Source organism: Astyanax mexicanus, chromosome 4 (genome assembly GCF_023375975.1).
Source record: "Astyanax mexicanus isolate ESR-SI-001 chromosome 4, AstMex3_surface, whole genome shotgun sequence".
NCBI classification, from domain to species: Eukaryota; Metazoa; Chordata; class Actinopteri; order Characiformes; family Acestrorhamphidae; genus Astyanax; species Astyanax mexicanus.
The window spans coordinates 58,414,316-58,431,999 of record NC_064411.1 but is presented as its reverse complement, the minus strand read 5'-3'; the positions used below and the strand labels follow the sequence as shown (position 1 = coordinate 58,431,999).

Genomic DNA, 17,684 nt, shown 5'->3' with positions numbered 1-17,684 from the left:
AAAAATAACATTGCAACTTTCTATAAATGTATAAATACATATAAATATAGATATAAATATTAAATATCTACAATCCAAAATGCACAAACAACACCACACCACAACACTATTTATCACTAATTAAATACTGTAAAATTTACCCTAACACAATTAGAGAACACTTACTGTAAAACACACCACTATAATACTACACAGTAAAGATTAACACTGTAAATCACCTCGAAATAACATCCAAACTCACCTGGAAAAACAGTGCAAATTTCACCACAATAACAATTCTTAAATAACCCTAATAAATACAGAAATACACACAAAAAGCCCTGCAAAAACATAAAGCAATATCAGTGTGAATATATTAAAATTATCACTGCAAAACTAAATAAAACCACTGAAGAAATCACACAGTGAAACATATCAAATTAACACTGTAACACTGGGAAACACTCAATAATAATAAACAATAATATCAAGGATAATCCCAATAACACTGCAAAAAATATCACTGCATAATAATTCACAGTAACACTGAAAATCATTCCACAAAAATCACAAACACACACCACAGTGTCACTGCAACAAAAACACCACAATAACACCACTAAACTCTTCACTCTGAAAATTATTTTTTTTTTAAAACAGCATAAAACAATGTAAAAATCACTATAAAAACACCATAACTTTAGAAAACACATAATAATAATACATTAAAACACACAATAGCTCTAAAGTAACACTTAAATCACCCGTACATAATACAGTAAAACACAATATCACAACATCAATAACACACAAAAAATCATAACGCTGTAAACCTTTTCACCACAAAATCAGTTCAAGATAAAATAAAGCCTCAAAGCACCTCACACCAGCATTATAAATTACTTACATTAATACAGCAAAAATGAAATCAAAGATAACTGTGAAAAACTTTTTGCTACACAATAAAACCTGGAAAACATGACAATATAACAACTCCAAATAAAACTACAAAACAAAACTTAATAATAATGCCCATAATAACAAAAGAAGACTGCAAGAACCCACCATACTCATACTTAAAAACACACCACACCAACACTTAAAAATACACCACTCTAATACTTAAAAACACACCACACCAGCACTTAAAAATACACCACACCAACACTTAAAAATACACCATTCTAATACTTAAAAACACACCACACCAGCACTTAAAAATACACCACACCAACACTTAAAAATACACCACTCTAATACTTAAAAACACACCACACCAACACTTAAAAATACACCACACCAACACTTAAAAATACACCACTCTAATACTTAAAAACACACCACACCAGCACTTAAAAATACACCACACCAACACTTAAAAATACACCACTCTAATACTTAAAAACACACCACACCAGCACTTAAAAATACACCATTCTAATACTTAAAAACACACCACACCAGCACTTAAAAATACACCACACCAACACTTAAAAATACACCACTCTAATACTTAAAAACACACCACACCAGCACTTAAAAATACACCACACCAACACTTAAAAATACACCATTCTAATACTTAAAAACACACCACACCAGCACTTAAAAATACACCACACCAACACTTAAAAATACACCACTCTAATACTTAAAAACACACCACACCAACACTTAAAAATACACCACACCAACACTTAAAAATACACCACTCTAATACTTAAAAACACACCACACCAGCACTTAAAAATACACCACACCAACACTTAAAAATACACCACTCTAATACTTAAAAACACACCACACCAGCACTTAAAAATACACCATTCTAATACTTAAAAACACACCACACCAGCACTTAAAAATACACCACACCAACACTTAAAAATACACCACTCTAATACTTAAAAACACACCACACCAGCACTTAAAAATACACCACACCAACACTTAAAAATACACCACTCTAATACTTAAAAATACACCACACCAACACTTAAAAATACACCACTCTAATACTTAAAAACACACCACACCAGCACTTAAAAATACACCACACCAACACTTAAAAATACACCACTCTAATACTTAAAAACACACCACACCAGCACTTAAAAATACACCACACCAACACTTAAAAATACACCACTCTAATACTTAAAAACACACCACACCAGCACTTAAAAATACACCACACCAACACTTAAAAATACACCACTCTAATACTTAAAAACACACCACACCAACACTTAAAAATACACCACACCAACACTTAAAAATACACCACACCAACACTTAAAAATACACCACTCTAATACTTAAAAATACACCACACCAACACTTAAAAATACACCACTCTAATACTTAAAAATACACCACACCAACACTTATAAACACACCACTCTAATACTTAAAAACACACCACACCAACACTTAAAAATACACCACTCTAATACTTAAAAATACACCACACCAACACTTAAAAATACACCACTCTAATACTTAAAAATACACCACACCAACACTTAAAAATACACCACTCTAATACTTAAAAATACACCACTCTAATACTTAAAAATACACCACACTAATACTTAAAAATACACCACACCAACACTTAAAAATACACCACTCTAATACTTAAAAACACACCACACCAACACTTAAAAATACACCACTCTAATACTTAAAAATACACCACACCAACACTTAAAAATACACCACTCTAATACTTAAAAATACACCACACCAACACTTAAAAATACACCACTCTAATACTTAAAAATACACCACTCTAATACTTAAAAACACACCACACCAACACTTAAAAATACACCACTCTAATACTTAAAATACACCACACTAATACTTAAAAACATACCACTCTAATACTTGAAAATACACCACACTAATACTTAAAAATACACCACTCTAATACTTGAAAATACACCACACTAATACTTAAAAATACACCACTCTAATACTTAAAAATACACCACTCTAATACTTAAAAATACACCACTCTAATACTTAAAAATACACCACTCTAATACTTAAAAATACACCACTCTAATACTTAAAAATACACCACTCTAATACTTAAAAACATACCACACTAATACTTAAAAATACACCACTCTAATACTTAAAAATACACCACTCTAATACTTAAAAATACACCACTCTAATACTTAAAAATACACCACTCTAATACTTAAAAACATACCACTCTAATACTTAAAAACATACCACACTAATACTTAAAAATACACCACTCTAATACTTAAAAATACACCACTCTAATACTTAAAACATACCACACTAATACTTAAAAATACACCACTCTAATACTTAAAAATACACCACTCTAATACTTAAAAATACACCACTCTAATACTTAAAAATACACCACACCAACACTTAAAAATACACCACTCTAATACTTAAAAATACACCACACCAACACTTAAAAATACACCACTCTAATACTTAAAAATACACCACTCTAATACTTAAAAATACACCACTCTAATACTTAAAAATACACCACACCAACACTTAAAAATACACCACTCTAACACTTAAAAATACACCACTCTAATACTTAAAAATACACCACTCTAATACTTAAAAATACACCACTCTAATACTTAAAAATACACCACACCAACACTTAAAAATACACCACTCTAATACTTAAAAACATACCACACTAATACTTAAAATACACCACTCTAATACTTAAAAATACACCACTCTAATACTTAAAACATACCACACTAATACTTAAAATACACCACTCTAATACTTAAAAATACACCACTCTAATACTTAAAACATACCACACTAATACTTAAAATACACCACTCTAATACTTAAAAATACACCACTCTAATACTTAAAAATACACCACTCTAATACTTAAAACATACCACACTAATACTTAAAAATACACCACTCTAATACTTAAAAATACACCACTCTAATACTTAAAAATACACCACTCTAATACTTAAAAATACACCACACTAATACTTAAAAATACACCACACTAATACTTAAAATACACCACTCTAATACTTAAAATACACCACTCTAATACTTAAAAATACACCACACCAACACTTAAAAATGCACCACATTAACACTTAAAAACACACCACACTAACCCTTAAAAATACACCACACTAACACTAAAACAATAATCCTTAAAAAACACACCACATTAAAGCATAAACATACAGCACAATAATACATGAAAACATAACACACTAATTCCTTAAAAACAGACCACAATAACACTTAAAAATACACCACACTACTACTTAAGACATCACACTAATACTACAACTGATCACAATAAAACTAAGACCCCACAATAATAGTTAAAAACAGACCACACTTATACTTAAAAACCCACTACACTAATATTTAAAAAGATATCATACTAATACTTAACACATCATAATAACACTAAAATCCACTACAATAATACTTACACACCACACAAATACTAAAAACACACAATTCTTCAAAACACTTAAATTCGCCACACTAATATTTAAAAACAAAGCCCAATAATACCATAAAACCAACGACAATAATACTTAAAAAAAACTGCCACACTAATACTTAAAAACTCACCACAATAATACCTAAAAACATATCACACTAATTCTTAAAAACAGACCATAATAATAACATAAATACTTAAAAACTTACCACACTAATACTTAGAAACACCACTGTAATACCTAAAAACAAATCACATTAACACTTAAAACAACAGGCCAAATGATCAGTGTAAAATACAAAACAAATATAAAACTGCAGAACAACAGTAACACTGCTCTACACTTCAAATTAACTCAGCAAAACATACCAGTGTTCTACTGCAAAACACACCCCATTAATATTCTAAAACAAGGCACAATAATACGAAAATTAAAAAAACAAAAACGACAAAACACTACTAAAACAGACCACAATAACTCTATAAATCAGACCACAATGCCAATTATTTAAAAATACCAGCAAAAACAATATAAATCTGCATAAAAACTCCACAATAACACTGCACAACATACTGCAGTAAAACACACCACAATAACATTAAAATCCTTAAAATATACAACAGCTCTGCATAAACTCTGTAAGTACTAAATCATCCCAACATATTGCAGCAAAATACATCACAATATAGTTGAAATAGACCACTACAAAAACAGTGTAAATAATGTAAAACTAAACCCACAAAAACACTGTATCTCCGAAAAAAAGAGAGCATTTAACACAGCAAAATAATGAGTTTCTTTGATTTTGCCAAATTGAAAACCTCTGGAATATAATCAAGAGGAAGATGGATGATCACAAACCATCAAACCACCAAACTGAACTGCTTGAATTTTTGCACCAGGAGTAAAGCAGCATAAAGTTATCCAAAAGCAGTGTGTAAGACTGGTGGAGGAGAACATGATGCCAAGATGCATGAAAAAAACTGATTAAAAAACAATCAGGGTTATTCCACCAAATATTGATTATTTCTGAACTCTTAAAACTTTATGAATATGAACTTGTTTTCTTTGCATTATTTGAGGTCTGAAAGTTCTGCATCTTTTTTGTTATTTCAGTCATTTCTCATTTTCTGTAAATAAATGCTCTAAATGAGAATATTTTTATTTGTAATTTGGGAAAATGTTGTCTGTAGTTTATAGAATAAAACAACAATGTTCATTTTATTCAAACATAAACCTATAAATAGCAAAATAGCAATTTTAATAAAATTGATTTTTTCAGAGCTGTATATAAAAATGAAGTCTTTTCTATTGCAAAAAATACTAGGGTTAAACCTTGTCTGGGAAACTGCCTTTAAAAGTTGATTTAATAAAAAAAACGCAAACCACACCACAATCACCGCAAGAAAAAAGTAGACAAAACCAAGGACAAAGACACTGCAAAAATTACATCAATAACCCTGCAAATCTCATCCCAATGACCCTGCAAATCTCACCCCAATAACCCTGCAAATCTCACCCCAATAGCCCTGCAAATCTAACCCCAATAACCCTGCAAATCTCACCCCAATAACCCTACAAATCTTACCCAATAACCCTGCAAATCTCACCCCAATGACCCTGCAAATCTCACCCCAATAACCCTACAAATCTTACCCAATAACCCTGCAAATCTCACCCCAATGACCCTGCAAATCTCACCCCAATAACCCTACAAATCTAACCCCAATAACCCTGCAAATCTCACCCCAATAACCCTACAAATCTTACCCAATAACCCTGCAAATCTCACCCCAATAACCCTGCAAATCTCACCCCAATAACCCTCCAAATCTCACCCCAATAACCCTGCAAATCTCACCCCAATAACCCTGCAAATCTCACCTCAATAACCCTGCAAATCTCACCCCAATAACCCTACAAATCTCACCCCAATGACCCTGCAAATCTCACCCTAATAACCCTGCAAATCTCACCCCAATAACCCTACAAATCTCACGCCAACGACCTTGCAAATCTCACGCCAACGACCCTGCAAATCTCACGCCAACGACCCTGCAAATCTCACCCCAATAACCCTGCAAATCTCACGCCAACGACCCTGCAAATCTCACGCCAACGACCCTGCAAATCTCACGCCAACGACCCTGCAAATCTCACCCCAACGACCCTGCAAATCTCACCCCAACGACCCTGCAAATCTCACCCCAATAACCCTGCAAATCTCATCCCAATAACCCTGCAAATCTAACCTTCAATAACCCTGCAAAACACAGCACAACAACTGGGCAAAACACAGCACAACAACTGGGCAAAACACAGCACAACAACTGGGCAAAACACAGCACAACAACTGGGCAAAACACAGCACAACAACTGGGCAAAACACAGCACAACAACTGGGCAAAACACAGCACAACAACTGGGCAAAACACAGCACAAGAACTCCCCAAAACACAGCACAGTAACCATGCAAAACCCAGCACAACTGGGCAAAACGCAGCACAGAAACTGGGCAAAACGCAGCACAGAAACTGGGCAAAACGCAGCACAGAAACTGGGCAAAACGCAGCACAGAAACTGGGCAAAACGCAGCACAGAAACCGGGCCAAATGCAGCACAGTAACTGAGCAAAACGCAGCACGGTAACCGGGCAAAACGCAGCACAACAGCTATGCAAAACGCAAGACAACAACTGTGCAAAACGCAGCACAACAACTGGGCAAAACGCAGCACAAGAACTGGGCAAAACGCAGCACAAGAACTCCCCAAAACACAGCAGAGTAACTCTGAAAACACAACACAGTAACTCTACAAAAGACAACAGAGTAACCATGCAAAACACAACAGAGTAACCATGCAAAACACAACAGAGTAACCATGCAAAACACAACAGAGTAACCATGCAAAACACAGCACAACTGGGCAAAACACAGCACAACAACTGGGCAAAACACAGCACAAGAACTCCCCAAAACACAGCACAGTAACCATGCAAAACGCAGCACAACTGGGAAAAACGCAGCACAATAACCCTGCAAAACACAGCACAACAACTGGGCAAAACACAGCACAACAACTGGGCAAAACACAGCACAGCAACTGGGCAAAACACAGCACAACAACTGGGCAAAACACAGCACAACAACTGGGCACAACAAAGCACAATTACTGGGCAAAACACAGCACAAGAACCCTGCAAAACACAGCACAACAATTGGGCAAAACACAGCACAACAACTGGGCAAAACACAGCACAACAACTGGGCACAACAAAGCACAATTACTGGGCAAAACACAGCACAAGAACCCTGCAAAACACAGCACAACAATTGGGCAAAACACAGCACAACAACTGGGCAAAACACAGCACAACAACTGGGCAAAACACAGCACAACAACTGGGCAAAACACAGCACAACAATTGGGCAAAACACAGCACAACAACTGGGCAAAACACAGCACAACAACTGGGCAAAACACAACACAGTAACTCTGCAAAACACAACACACTAACTCTACAAAACACAGCACAACAACTGTGTAAAACACAGCACAGTAACTCTGCAAAACACAACAGTAACTCTGCAAAACACAGCACAACAACTGTGCAAAATACAGCACTGTAGCTGCACACAGCACTGCACTGTGTTTTGCACAGTTGTTGTGCTGTGTTTTGTGCTGCAAAACACAGCACAGTAACTCCACAAAACACAGCACAGTAACTTTAGAACTCACAGCACAGTAACTCTGCAAAACACAGCACTGTAACTCTGCAAAACACAGCACTGTAACTCTGCAAAACACAGCACTGTAACTCTGCAAAACACAGCACTGTAACTCTGCAAAACACAGCACAGTAACTCTGCAAAACAGCACAGTAACCCTACAAAACACAGCACAGAAATCCTACAAAACACAGCACAGTAAATCTACAAAACACAGCACAGTAACCCTACAAAACACAGCACAGTAACCCTACAAAACACAGCACAGTAACCCTACAAATCACAGCACAGTAACTCTACAAAACACAGCACAGTCACCCTACAAAACACAGCACAGTCACCCTACAAAACACAGCACAGTAACTCCACAAAACACAGCACAGTCACCCTACAAAACACAGCACAGTAACCCTACAAATCACAGCACAGTAAACCTACAAATCACAGCACAGTAACTCTGCAAAACACAGCACAGTAACTCTGCAAAACACAGCACAGTCACCCTACAAAACACAGCACAGTAACCCTACAAATCACAGCACAGTAAACCTACAAATCACAGCACAGTAACTATGCAAAACACAGCACAGTAACTCTGCAAAACACAGCACAGTAACCCTACAAAACACAGCACAGTAACCCTACAAATCACAGCACAGTAACCCTACAAATCACAGCACAGTAACCCTACAAAACACAGCACAGTAACCCTACAAAACACAACACAGTAACCCCACAAATCACAGCACAGTAAACCTACAAAACACAGCACAGTAACTCTGCAAAACACAGCACAGTCACCCTACAAAACACAGCACAGTAACCCTACAAAACACAGCACAGTAACCCTACAAAACACAGCACAGTAACTCTACAAAACACAGCACAGTAACTCTACAAAATACAGCACAGTCACCCTACACAACACAGCACAGTCACCCTACAAAACACAGCACAGTAACTCTACAAAACACAGCACAGTAACCCTACAAAACACAGCACAGTAACCCTACAAAACACAGCACAGTAACCCTACAAAACACAGCACAGTAACCCCACAAATCACAGCACAGTAACTCTACAAAACACAGCACAGTCACCCTACAAAACACAGCACAGTAACCCTACAAATCACAGCACAGTAACCCTACAAATCACAGCACAGTAAACCTACAAATCACAGCACAGTAACCTATGAAACACAGCACAGTAACTCTGCAAAACACAGCACAGTCACCCTACAAAACACAGCACAGTAACCCTACAAAACACAGCACAGTAACCCTACAAAACACAGCACAGTAACCCTACAAATCACAGCACAGTAACTCTGCAAAACACAGCACAGTAACCCTACAAAACACAGCACAGTAACTCTGCAAAACACAGCACAGTAACCCTACAAAACACAGCACAGTAACCCTACAAAACACAGCACAGTAACCCTACAAAACACAGCACAGTAACCCTACAAAACACAGCACAGTAACCCTACAAAACACAGCACAGTAACCCTACAAATCACAGCACAGTAACCCTGCAAAACACAGCACAGTAACCCTACAAAACACAGCACAGTAACTCTGCAAAACACAGCACAGTAACCCTACAAAACACAGCACAGTAACCCTACAAAACACAGCACAGTAACCCTACAAAACACAGCACAGTAACCCTACAAAACACAGCACAGTAACCCTACAAAACACAGCACAGTAACCCTACAAATCACAGCACAGTAACTCTGCAAAACACAGCACAGTAACCCTACAAAACACAGCACAGTAACTCTGCAAAACACAGCACAGTCACCCTACAAAACACAGCACAGTAACCCTACAAAACACAGCACAGTAACCCTACAAATCACAGCACAGTAACCCTACAAAACACAGCACAGTAACCCTACAAAACACAACACAGTAACCCTACAAAACACAGCACAGTAACCCTACAAAACACAGCACAGTAACTCTGCAAAACACAGCACAGTCACCCTACAAAACACAGCACAGTAACCCTACAAAACACAGCACAGTAACCCTACAAATCACAGCACAGTAACCCTACAAAACACAGCACAGTAACCCTACAAAACACAACACAGTAACCCTACAAAACACAGCACAGTAACTCTGCAAAACACAGCACAGTAACTCTGCAAAACACAGCACAGTCACCCTACAAAACACAGCACAGTAACTCCACAAAACACAGCACAGTCACCCTACAAAACACAGCACAGTAACCCTACAAATCACAGCACAGTAAACCTACAAATCACAGCACAGTAACTCTGCAAAACACAGCACAGTAACTCTGCAAAACACAGCACAGTCACCCTACAAAACACAGCACAGTAACCCTACAAATCTCAGCACAGTAAACCTACAAATCACAGCACAGTAACTCTGCAAAACACAGCACAGTAACTCTGCAAAACACAGCACAGTAACCCTACAAAACACAGCACAGTAACCCTACAAATCACAGCACAGTAACCCTACAAAACACAGCACAGTAACCCTACAAAACACAGCACAGTAACCCTACAAAACACAACACAGTAACCCTACAAAACACAGCACAGTAACTCTACAAAATACAGCACAGTCACCCTACACAACACAGCACAGTCACCCTACAAAACACAGCACAGTAACTCTACAAAACACAGCACAGTAACCCTACAAAACACAGCACAGTAACCCTACAAAACACAACACAGTAACCCCACAAATCACAGCACAGTAACTCTACAAAACACAGCACAGTCACCCTACAAAACACAGCACAGTAACCCTACAAATCACAGCACAGTAAACCTACAAATCACAGCACAGTAACCTACGAAACACAGCACAGTAACTCTGCAAAACACAGCACAGTCACCCTACAAAACACAGCACAGTAACCCTACAAAACACAGCACAGTAACCCTACAAAACACAACACAGTAACCCTACAAAACACAGCACAGTAACTCTACAAAATACAGCACAGTCACCCTACACAACACAGCACAGTCACCCTACAAAACACAGCACAGTAACTCTACAAAACACAGCACAGTAACCCTACAAAACACAGCACAGTAACCCTACAAAACACAGCACAGTAACCCCACAAATCACAGCACAGTAACTCTACAAAACACAGCACAGTCACCCTACAAAACACAGCACAGTAACCCTACAAAACACAGCACAGTAACCCTACAAAACACAGCACAGTAACTCTGCAAAACACAGCACAGTAACCCTACAAAACACAGCACAGTAACTCTGCAAAACACAGCACAGTCACCCTACAAAACACAGCACAGTCACCCTACAAAACACAGCACAGTAACCCTACAAATCACAGCACAGTAACCCTACAAAACACAGCACAGTAACCCTACAAAACACAACACAGTAACCCTACAAAACACAGCACAGTAACTCTACAAAATACAGCACAGTCACCATACACAACACAGCACAGTCACCCTACAAAACACAGCACAGTAACTCTACAAAACACAGCACAGTAACCCTACAAAACACAGCACAGTAACTCTACAAAACACAGCACAGTCACCCTACAAAACACAGCACAGTAACCCTACAAAACACAATACAGTAACCCCACAAATCACAGCACAGTAACTCTACAAAACACAGCACAGTCACCCTACAAAACACAGCACAGTAACCCTACAAATCACAGCACAGTAAACCTACAAATCACAGCACAGTAACCTACGAAACACAGCACAGTAACTCTGCAAAACACAGCACAGTAACCCTACAAAACACAGCACAGTAACCCTACAAAACACAGCACAGTAACCCTACAAAACACAGCACAGTAACTCTGCAAAACTTACCTCATTACTGCAAATCCCACAGAGCAACACAGAGTAATTACAGTTACAGTGCAGAATATACTAATAAACACTAGATATTACTCTTCAAGTTTAAAATACTACAGATTAAAACCTACAAAAACTAATCACACAATGTAATAAAAGAAAACTCTCTTTAATTTGATTTTTTTATCAATTCAAATATATTTAATTTTACTGTAAACAACAGCAATTAAATCACTTTTTTAAGGTTTATCAGTAAAAATTTGGTGTAACTTAATAATAATCTGTTTTGGCAAAATGTAGAAATTGTAGATGAACTCTAGTTGAGGCCAAGCCAACTACTCTGCTCTACTGCACATGCTCAGTTTGAGTCTTTTGTTAAACAGGGTTTACTGAGCAATTCTGCAGGGGCTTTTACCTGACATAGGTAAGGATATTTGCATAATGGGCGTGTCCTCCCACCTCTCACTTAACATCATTGGGTAGGCATTCTCTAAGGCTGCAGCTGCCTTTTCTTGGGATTTATACAGTATATACTGTGTTATATAATAGTGTTTTGTGTGTTACTGAGTGTATATAGACTATATGCACTACATTAATCAAACTCACTGCCTGAGTTTGATTAGTTCAATTTTTTTGTAAAAAAAAATAATAAAAAAATGTCAGCAGAACTTAAATGAGCTCAACTACAAAAATAAAGTGATTTTTTTAAGTTGTTGAGACTTAATATTTGAATTGAATATTTATTACATATAAAAATTTATAAAGAATTTAGTTGGCATAACTGTGGTTTTCTTTAAAGTTTGAGTGGGCTCACTGTAAATAATGCAGCAAATCACACCACAATATTGCTGCAAAACATCCCACAGTAATACCACAAAATAAAAATATAAAATCTATAAATCTATAACACTAGAAAACACTATAATATAAACACACAACACAACAACACAATGCTGCTGCAAACCATAGCAGAATAAAACCATCCAATCAAACAATAATACAACATAACAGCACAATAATCCCCAACACTGCAAACAATTACAGAAAAATGGTGAAAAACTTCCGTATCACTGCGGAATCCACAATAATTACACTACAAAACAGCAAAAAACTACACACTGAAACTACAACACACACACACAACGACAATCCACAACTCATACAAATGCAAAACAGTAAAAAAGCTTTTAAAACCTTTTAAAAATCCAGCAAAACACACCATTATAAAATAAAAAATATGTGTATATTGCTGCTGTCCAATAAAAACAAGTATCTCCAGAACAGCAACTTTACAGAAGAGAGAAAAAACCTTCCAAATTTCAATGGAAGTCAATGCAAAAAGAGTTTATTTCAGGTTATTTTGAAGTATTTCTATTCTAATCGTTTTTTTCATTGGACAGCGACAGCATGTAACACACAAACACCACTATAACACCAAAAAACACCACAATAACACCACAAAACACACCATATCACTGCAATACAGAATATCATAAATCACACCAACATAATAACCCATCATTATGCAGCAAAGCACCCTAAAAAAAAAAGAAAAAAAATGCTGCAACAAATAATGCAAAACAATTCACATTATCAATGCAAAATACACTAATCTAACACTGAATTTAAACAATAATTCAGAAAAACACTAAAATATCACTGCAGAACTCACCACCATAACAATGTAATTCACTCCAAAACAACACCAAACAATGCAAGACAATATTACCACCTAATAAACCATAATATTACTGCAAAATCATCTGCAACATAATTACAGCTCCCACCACAAAACCATGCAAAGATTTTTTAAACTGCAAAATAGCAGAGAAAACACAGCAAAATTAACCCTAACCATGTTACTCACTCTAAAGTACTGCAGCAAATCACACCACAAAATCACTGCAAAACACTACCACAGTAATGCTATAAAATAAAAATATAACATCTATAAAATAACATTGCAAAACACATCACAACAACACAGCGAGACACTTCATAATGTTTACAAAACAGCAAGAAAGTTTAATAAAAAGAACAATGAGGCTGAAAGAGCACAACACAGCAAAAACATACAGAAATAACACTGCAAAAATCTTACAAACTGTACAAATACACAACACTAACACTCCAATACAGCACCAACACTGCAACCTTAAAATACTGTTCATGCAATAAAATACAAAATGAAGATATCCAACACTAAACCATAATGCTGCAAACAAACCAACAGAACACTGTAATTATCTCAGTAAGAAAGCAAGAAAAACAAGCCACAATATCCTTCAGAAACACACCACAAAAACACCCACATAACATTTTACATCCCTCCAAAATAATGCAGCAAAATCTCACCACAATATCACTTCAAAACATACACCAAATATACAGTATCTGCAAGAATTCTAATACTGTAGAATTCTGTATAATAACACTTCAAAACACCAAAATATTACAGAAAACACTGCAATATCAGTGCTCATCACTCCACAATAACCCTGCTTAAATCTCTAAACTTTCTTTTGAATGCAAAATTTAATAACACATTACAAAGCTCCAATATAAACACCACAATAACAAAAACACACCACAGTGTGTCTATAAATCACATCACAAAACAGCGCAAAGTCTAAGTAAATTATGCCACGAAAGATGCCCCAAAATGTAAATTAATGTCACAATAAAAATGCAAAACAGCAAAATATTCCAATTCATTAAAAAAAAAAAACAGAACAACACTGCAAAAAGTCTAAAATGACACAACAAAACACAGTCAAACCAAAAATACACCACAAAAATGCAGCATTAAACCCCACCATTAAAGTACCAGACAATTTATAAATAAAATACACTACTATACACCACAGATCACTCCAAGACATACCATATGAATATCCACAACATGCCAACATACAGGAAAACCATTCACCAAAACAGACAAAAATATACCTAAAACCAACAAATTACAAAAACAGATTACAATAATGCATCGCCAAACACGCCAAATCTCACCAGAACATAACAAACAGCAAAACACATAAAAACATGCCACAAAACATCATATTAGTCAACAAAAAAAAACGAAAAACGCCAAAGCTCACCAGTAAAATACACAACCAACCAAAACACATTAAATCCCTACGAGAAATTTAACCAATCCACATCACAAATATACCAAAGCACACTACAACACCACCACCAAACCAAATATACACTAACACACCAAAACATTCAAACACTCCACCACAACACACCATAACCAGACAATAAACTAAATCTTACAACTAGCATACACCACAACCAAACACACGCCTCAAATACACACCAAATAAATCACTTAAATACACCACAAACACACATATATACTGTATAGACATATACAGACACCATACACAACACCAAACCACACCATCATAAGACCATAAATACACTCCACTATAACTACACCATAGTTTTTACAGTGCCAAACCGCACCACACCTGCAACCCATATTTCTGAAACTTCACCGCTAATTTCCGCCACTCATTGGTCTGTTGTACCTTATTGGTCACATGATAAATCTCAGGGCAGAAGTGAAGATGTTTGGTGCCGGGCAACGCCCACTTACGCTGCTCTCTCTGAATTCGGTCTCGGCGGGAACGGCGGGTCCGATTTCGTCCTCGTACGCGGAGGCGGTGGGTTTAGCTCCGTTGGTGGTGTAATCGTAAAATCCGTCATCGTAATGATTAGGATCCAGCTCCTTCGCCTCGTACTCGTTCAAATCGTATTCCTTAAAATCCGTGACCTCCGACCCGTCGGTGCTTTTAGCCTCCTCCACCGTCTCCACGGTCTCCACGTTCTCCACCGTCTCCAGGGTCTCCACCGCTGCCGCTGTGGGATCGGCTCCCACCTGCTCCGCCCCGGTGATGTAGTCGGCTTCAATCTCCTCTTCATACGCAACGTTCTGTTTCAGAGAGACGGAAACAGGTTAGAATAGGAGTTTAAAATCATACATCATCAGTTTATTGCAGTTATAGGTCTAGTGTCTGATCTCTCGCCTGATCTCTCGTCTGATTTCTTGTTTAATCTCTCTTTGATTTCTCACCTGACCTCTCTTCTGTCCTCTCGTTTATTCTTGTGTCTGATCTCTCGCCTGATATTTCTTGCCTGATCTCTCTCACTTGATCTTTCATCTGACCTCTTGCCTGACCTCTCCTCTGAATCTCGCCTGATCTCTGTCGCCTGACCTCTCCTCTGAATCTCGTCTGACCTCTTGCGTGACCTCTCGCCTGATCTCTCGTCTAAACTCTCGCCTGATCTCTCAATTTAATCTCTCAATTAATCTTTCGTCGTACTCTCATTTGACCTCTCGTTTGATCTCTCATCTGATTTTGTCTGGTGAGATAGGTGGGTGGGTGGAAGGATGAATAGCAGAAGGCAATGAAGACCAAAAAAGTTAGAGTTGGAACATCTGCCCTGAACGTTTGATGTTTTTAATGAATTAAAGGGAGCAATGGTGAGTTTAGCTGGATAATGACTGGGATTGTTGTTGGTAATGGGAGCAGGGCACTGGGCTGGACCAGGTCCTAAAGGTAGATGATCTGCAGAAGTTTGGCTCAGGCTTTATTACAGACATACTGATCCAGTTTAAACCCAGAATGTTCCTCATTATGCTTCCATTCATGTTACTGAAGCGATGGTTCAGCAGGAAAAACCCAATAAAAGAGTCTGCAGATCTTTCGCCACCACGACCAGAGGGGTTGTCATGGTTTGTACAGAATTGCAGACACGTGCAGATACTGATAAAAATATATAAAGTTTATTATAACAATAAACAGATGTAACAGAAAAATGGGTGATCACCAGTAAACAGAGCAATGAAGACGAAACCATACCATAAACGAGAAACAGTCCAGAGTTCATACACGAGAGATCCAATATCAGAGGTAATCCAAGAGGCAGTAGTGAAAACACAGTCCAGGTAATACACAAGCAATCCAGTATCAGAGGCAAAGGCAATAATCGGCGTCGAGAAAACAAAGGCAAGGTCAAACACAAGATAAACTGAGACAAGAGATATAGAACGCTTTGTAATGAGGAGAACCTACAATACGCGGCGTGGTAGTCTGTTTGGCGTGCACCTTTATAGTGCCAGTAATCAGTATTCGGGACTTCCTGGTGGAAGCAGGTGAGGTGTCACGTGATCAGGTGAGTGCGTGATGTCAGCAGGTGGTGCATTCTGGGTAGTGTAGTTGTTGACCTGAGAACCTCCGTTAGAGCTTGGTGTGGAAGGGACAGAGGAGCTAACAGTACCAGATGTGACAGGGGTATATTATACACACCAGCAGAGTTTACACTCCGCTTCATCTGAATTACATTAAAATCTGAAGATCAATCTCAGTAAATGAAGACATAAAATCTTTATTCTCACACTGATCTGCACAAAAATCACCTACCACTCTAACTTCTTATTAGGGTTGTAAGAAATTAACAATATATCAAAAGTATCACAGTATTTATTTTTGCTAGTTTTGCAACAGTACTGAATTGGAATTTTCTACAGTATTTTTCGTACTATAAGGTGCACAGAATTATAAGGTTTATTATGCAACACTAGTAAGGAACATG

General features: G+C 37.3%; 1 protein-coding gene across 1 annotated transcript in view; it reads right to left on the bottom strand.

The window, feature by feature from the left end:
- The window catches only part of col11a1b (collagen, type XI, alpha 1b), a 132,353-nt gene that overhangs the window by 72,216 nt on the left and 42,453 nt on the right, over positions 1-17,684 (bottom strand). The window contains exon 8 of the mRNA XM_049476727.1: positions 15,685-16,020. Within this exon, the coding sequence (XP_049332684.1) occupies positions 15,685-16,020 (336 nt within the window). The remainder of the gene's footprint in view (positions 1-15,684; positions 16,021-17,684) is intronic.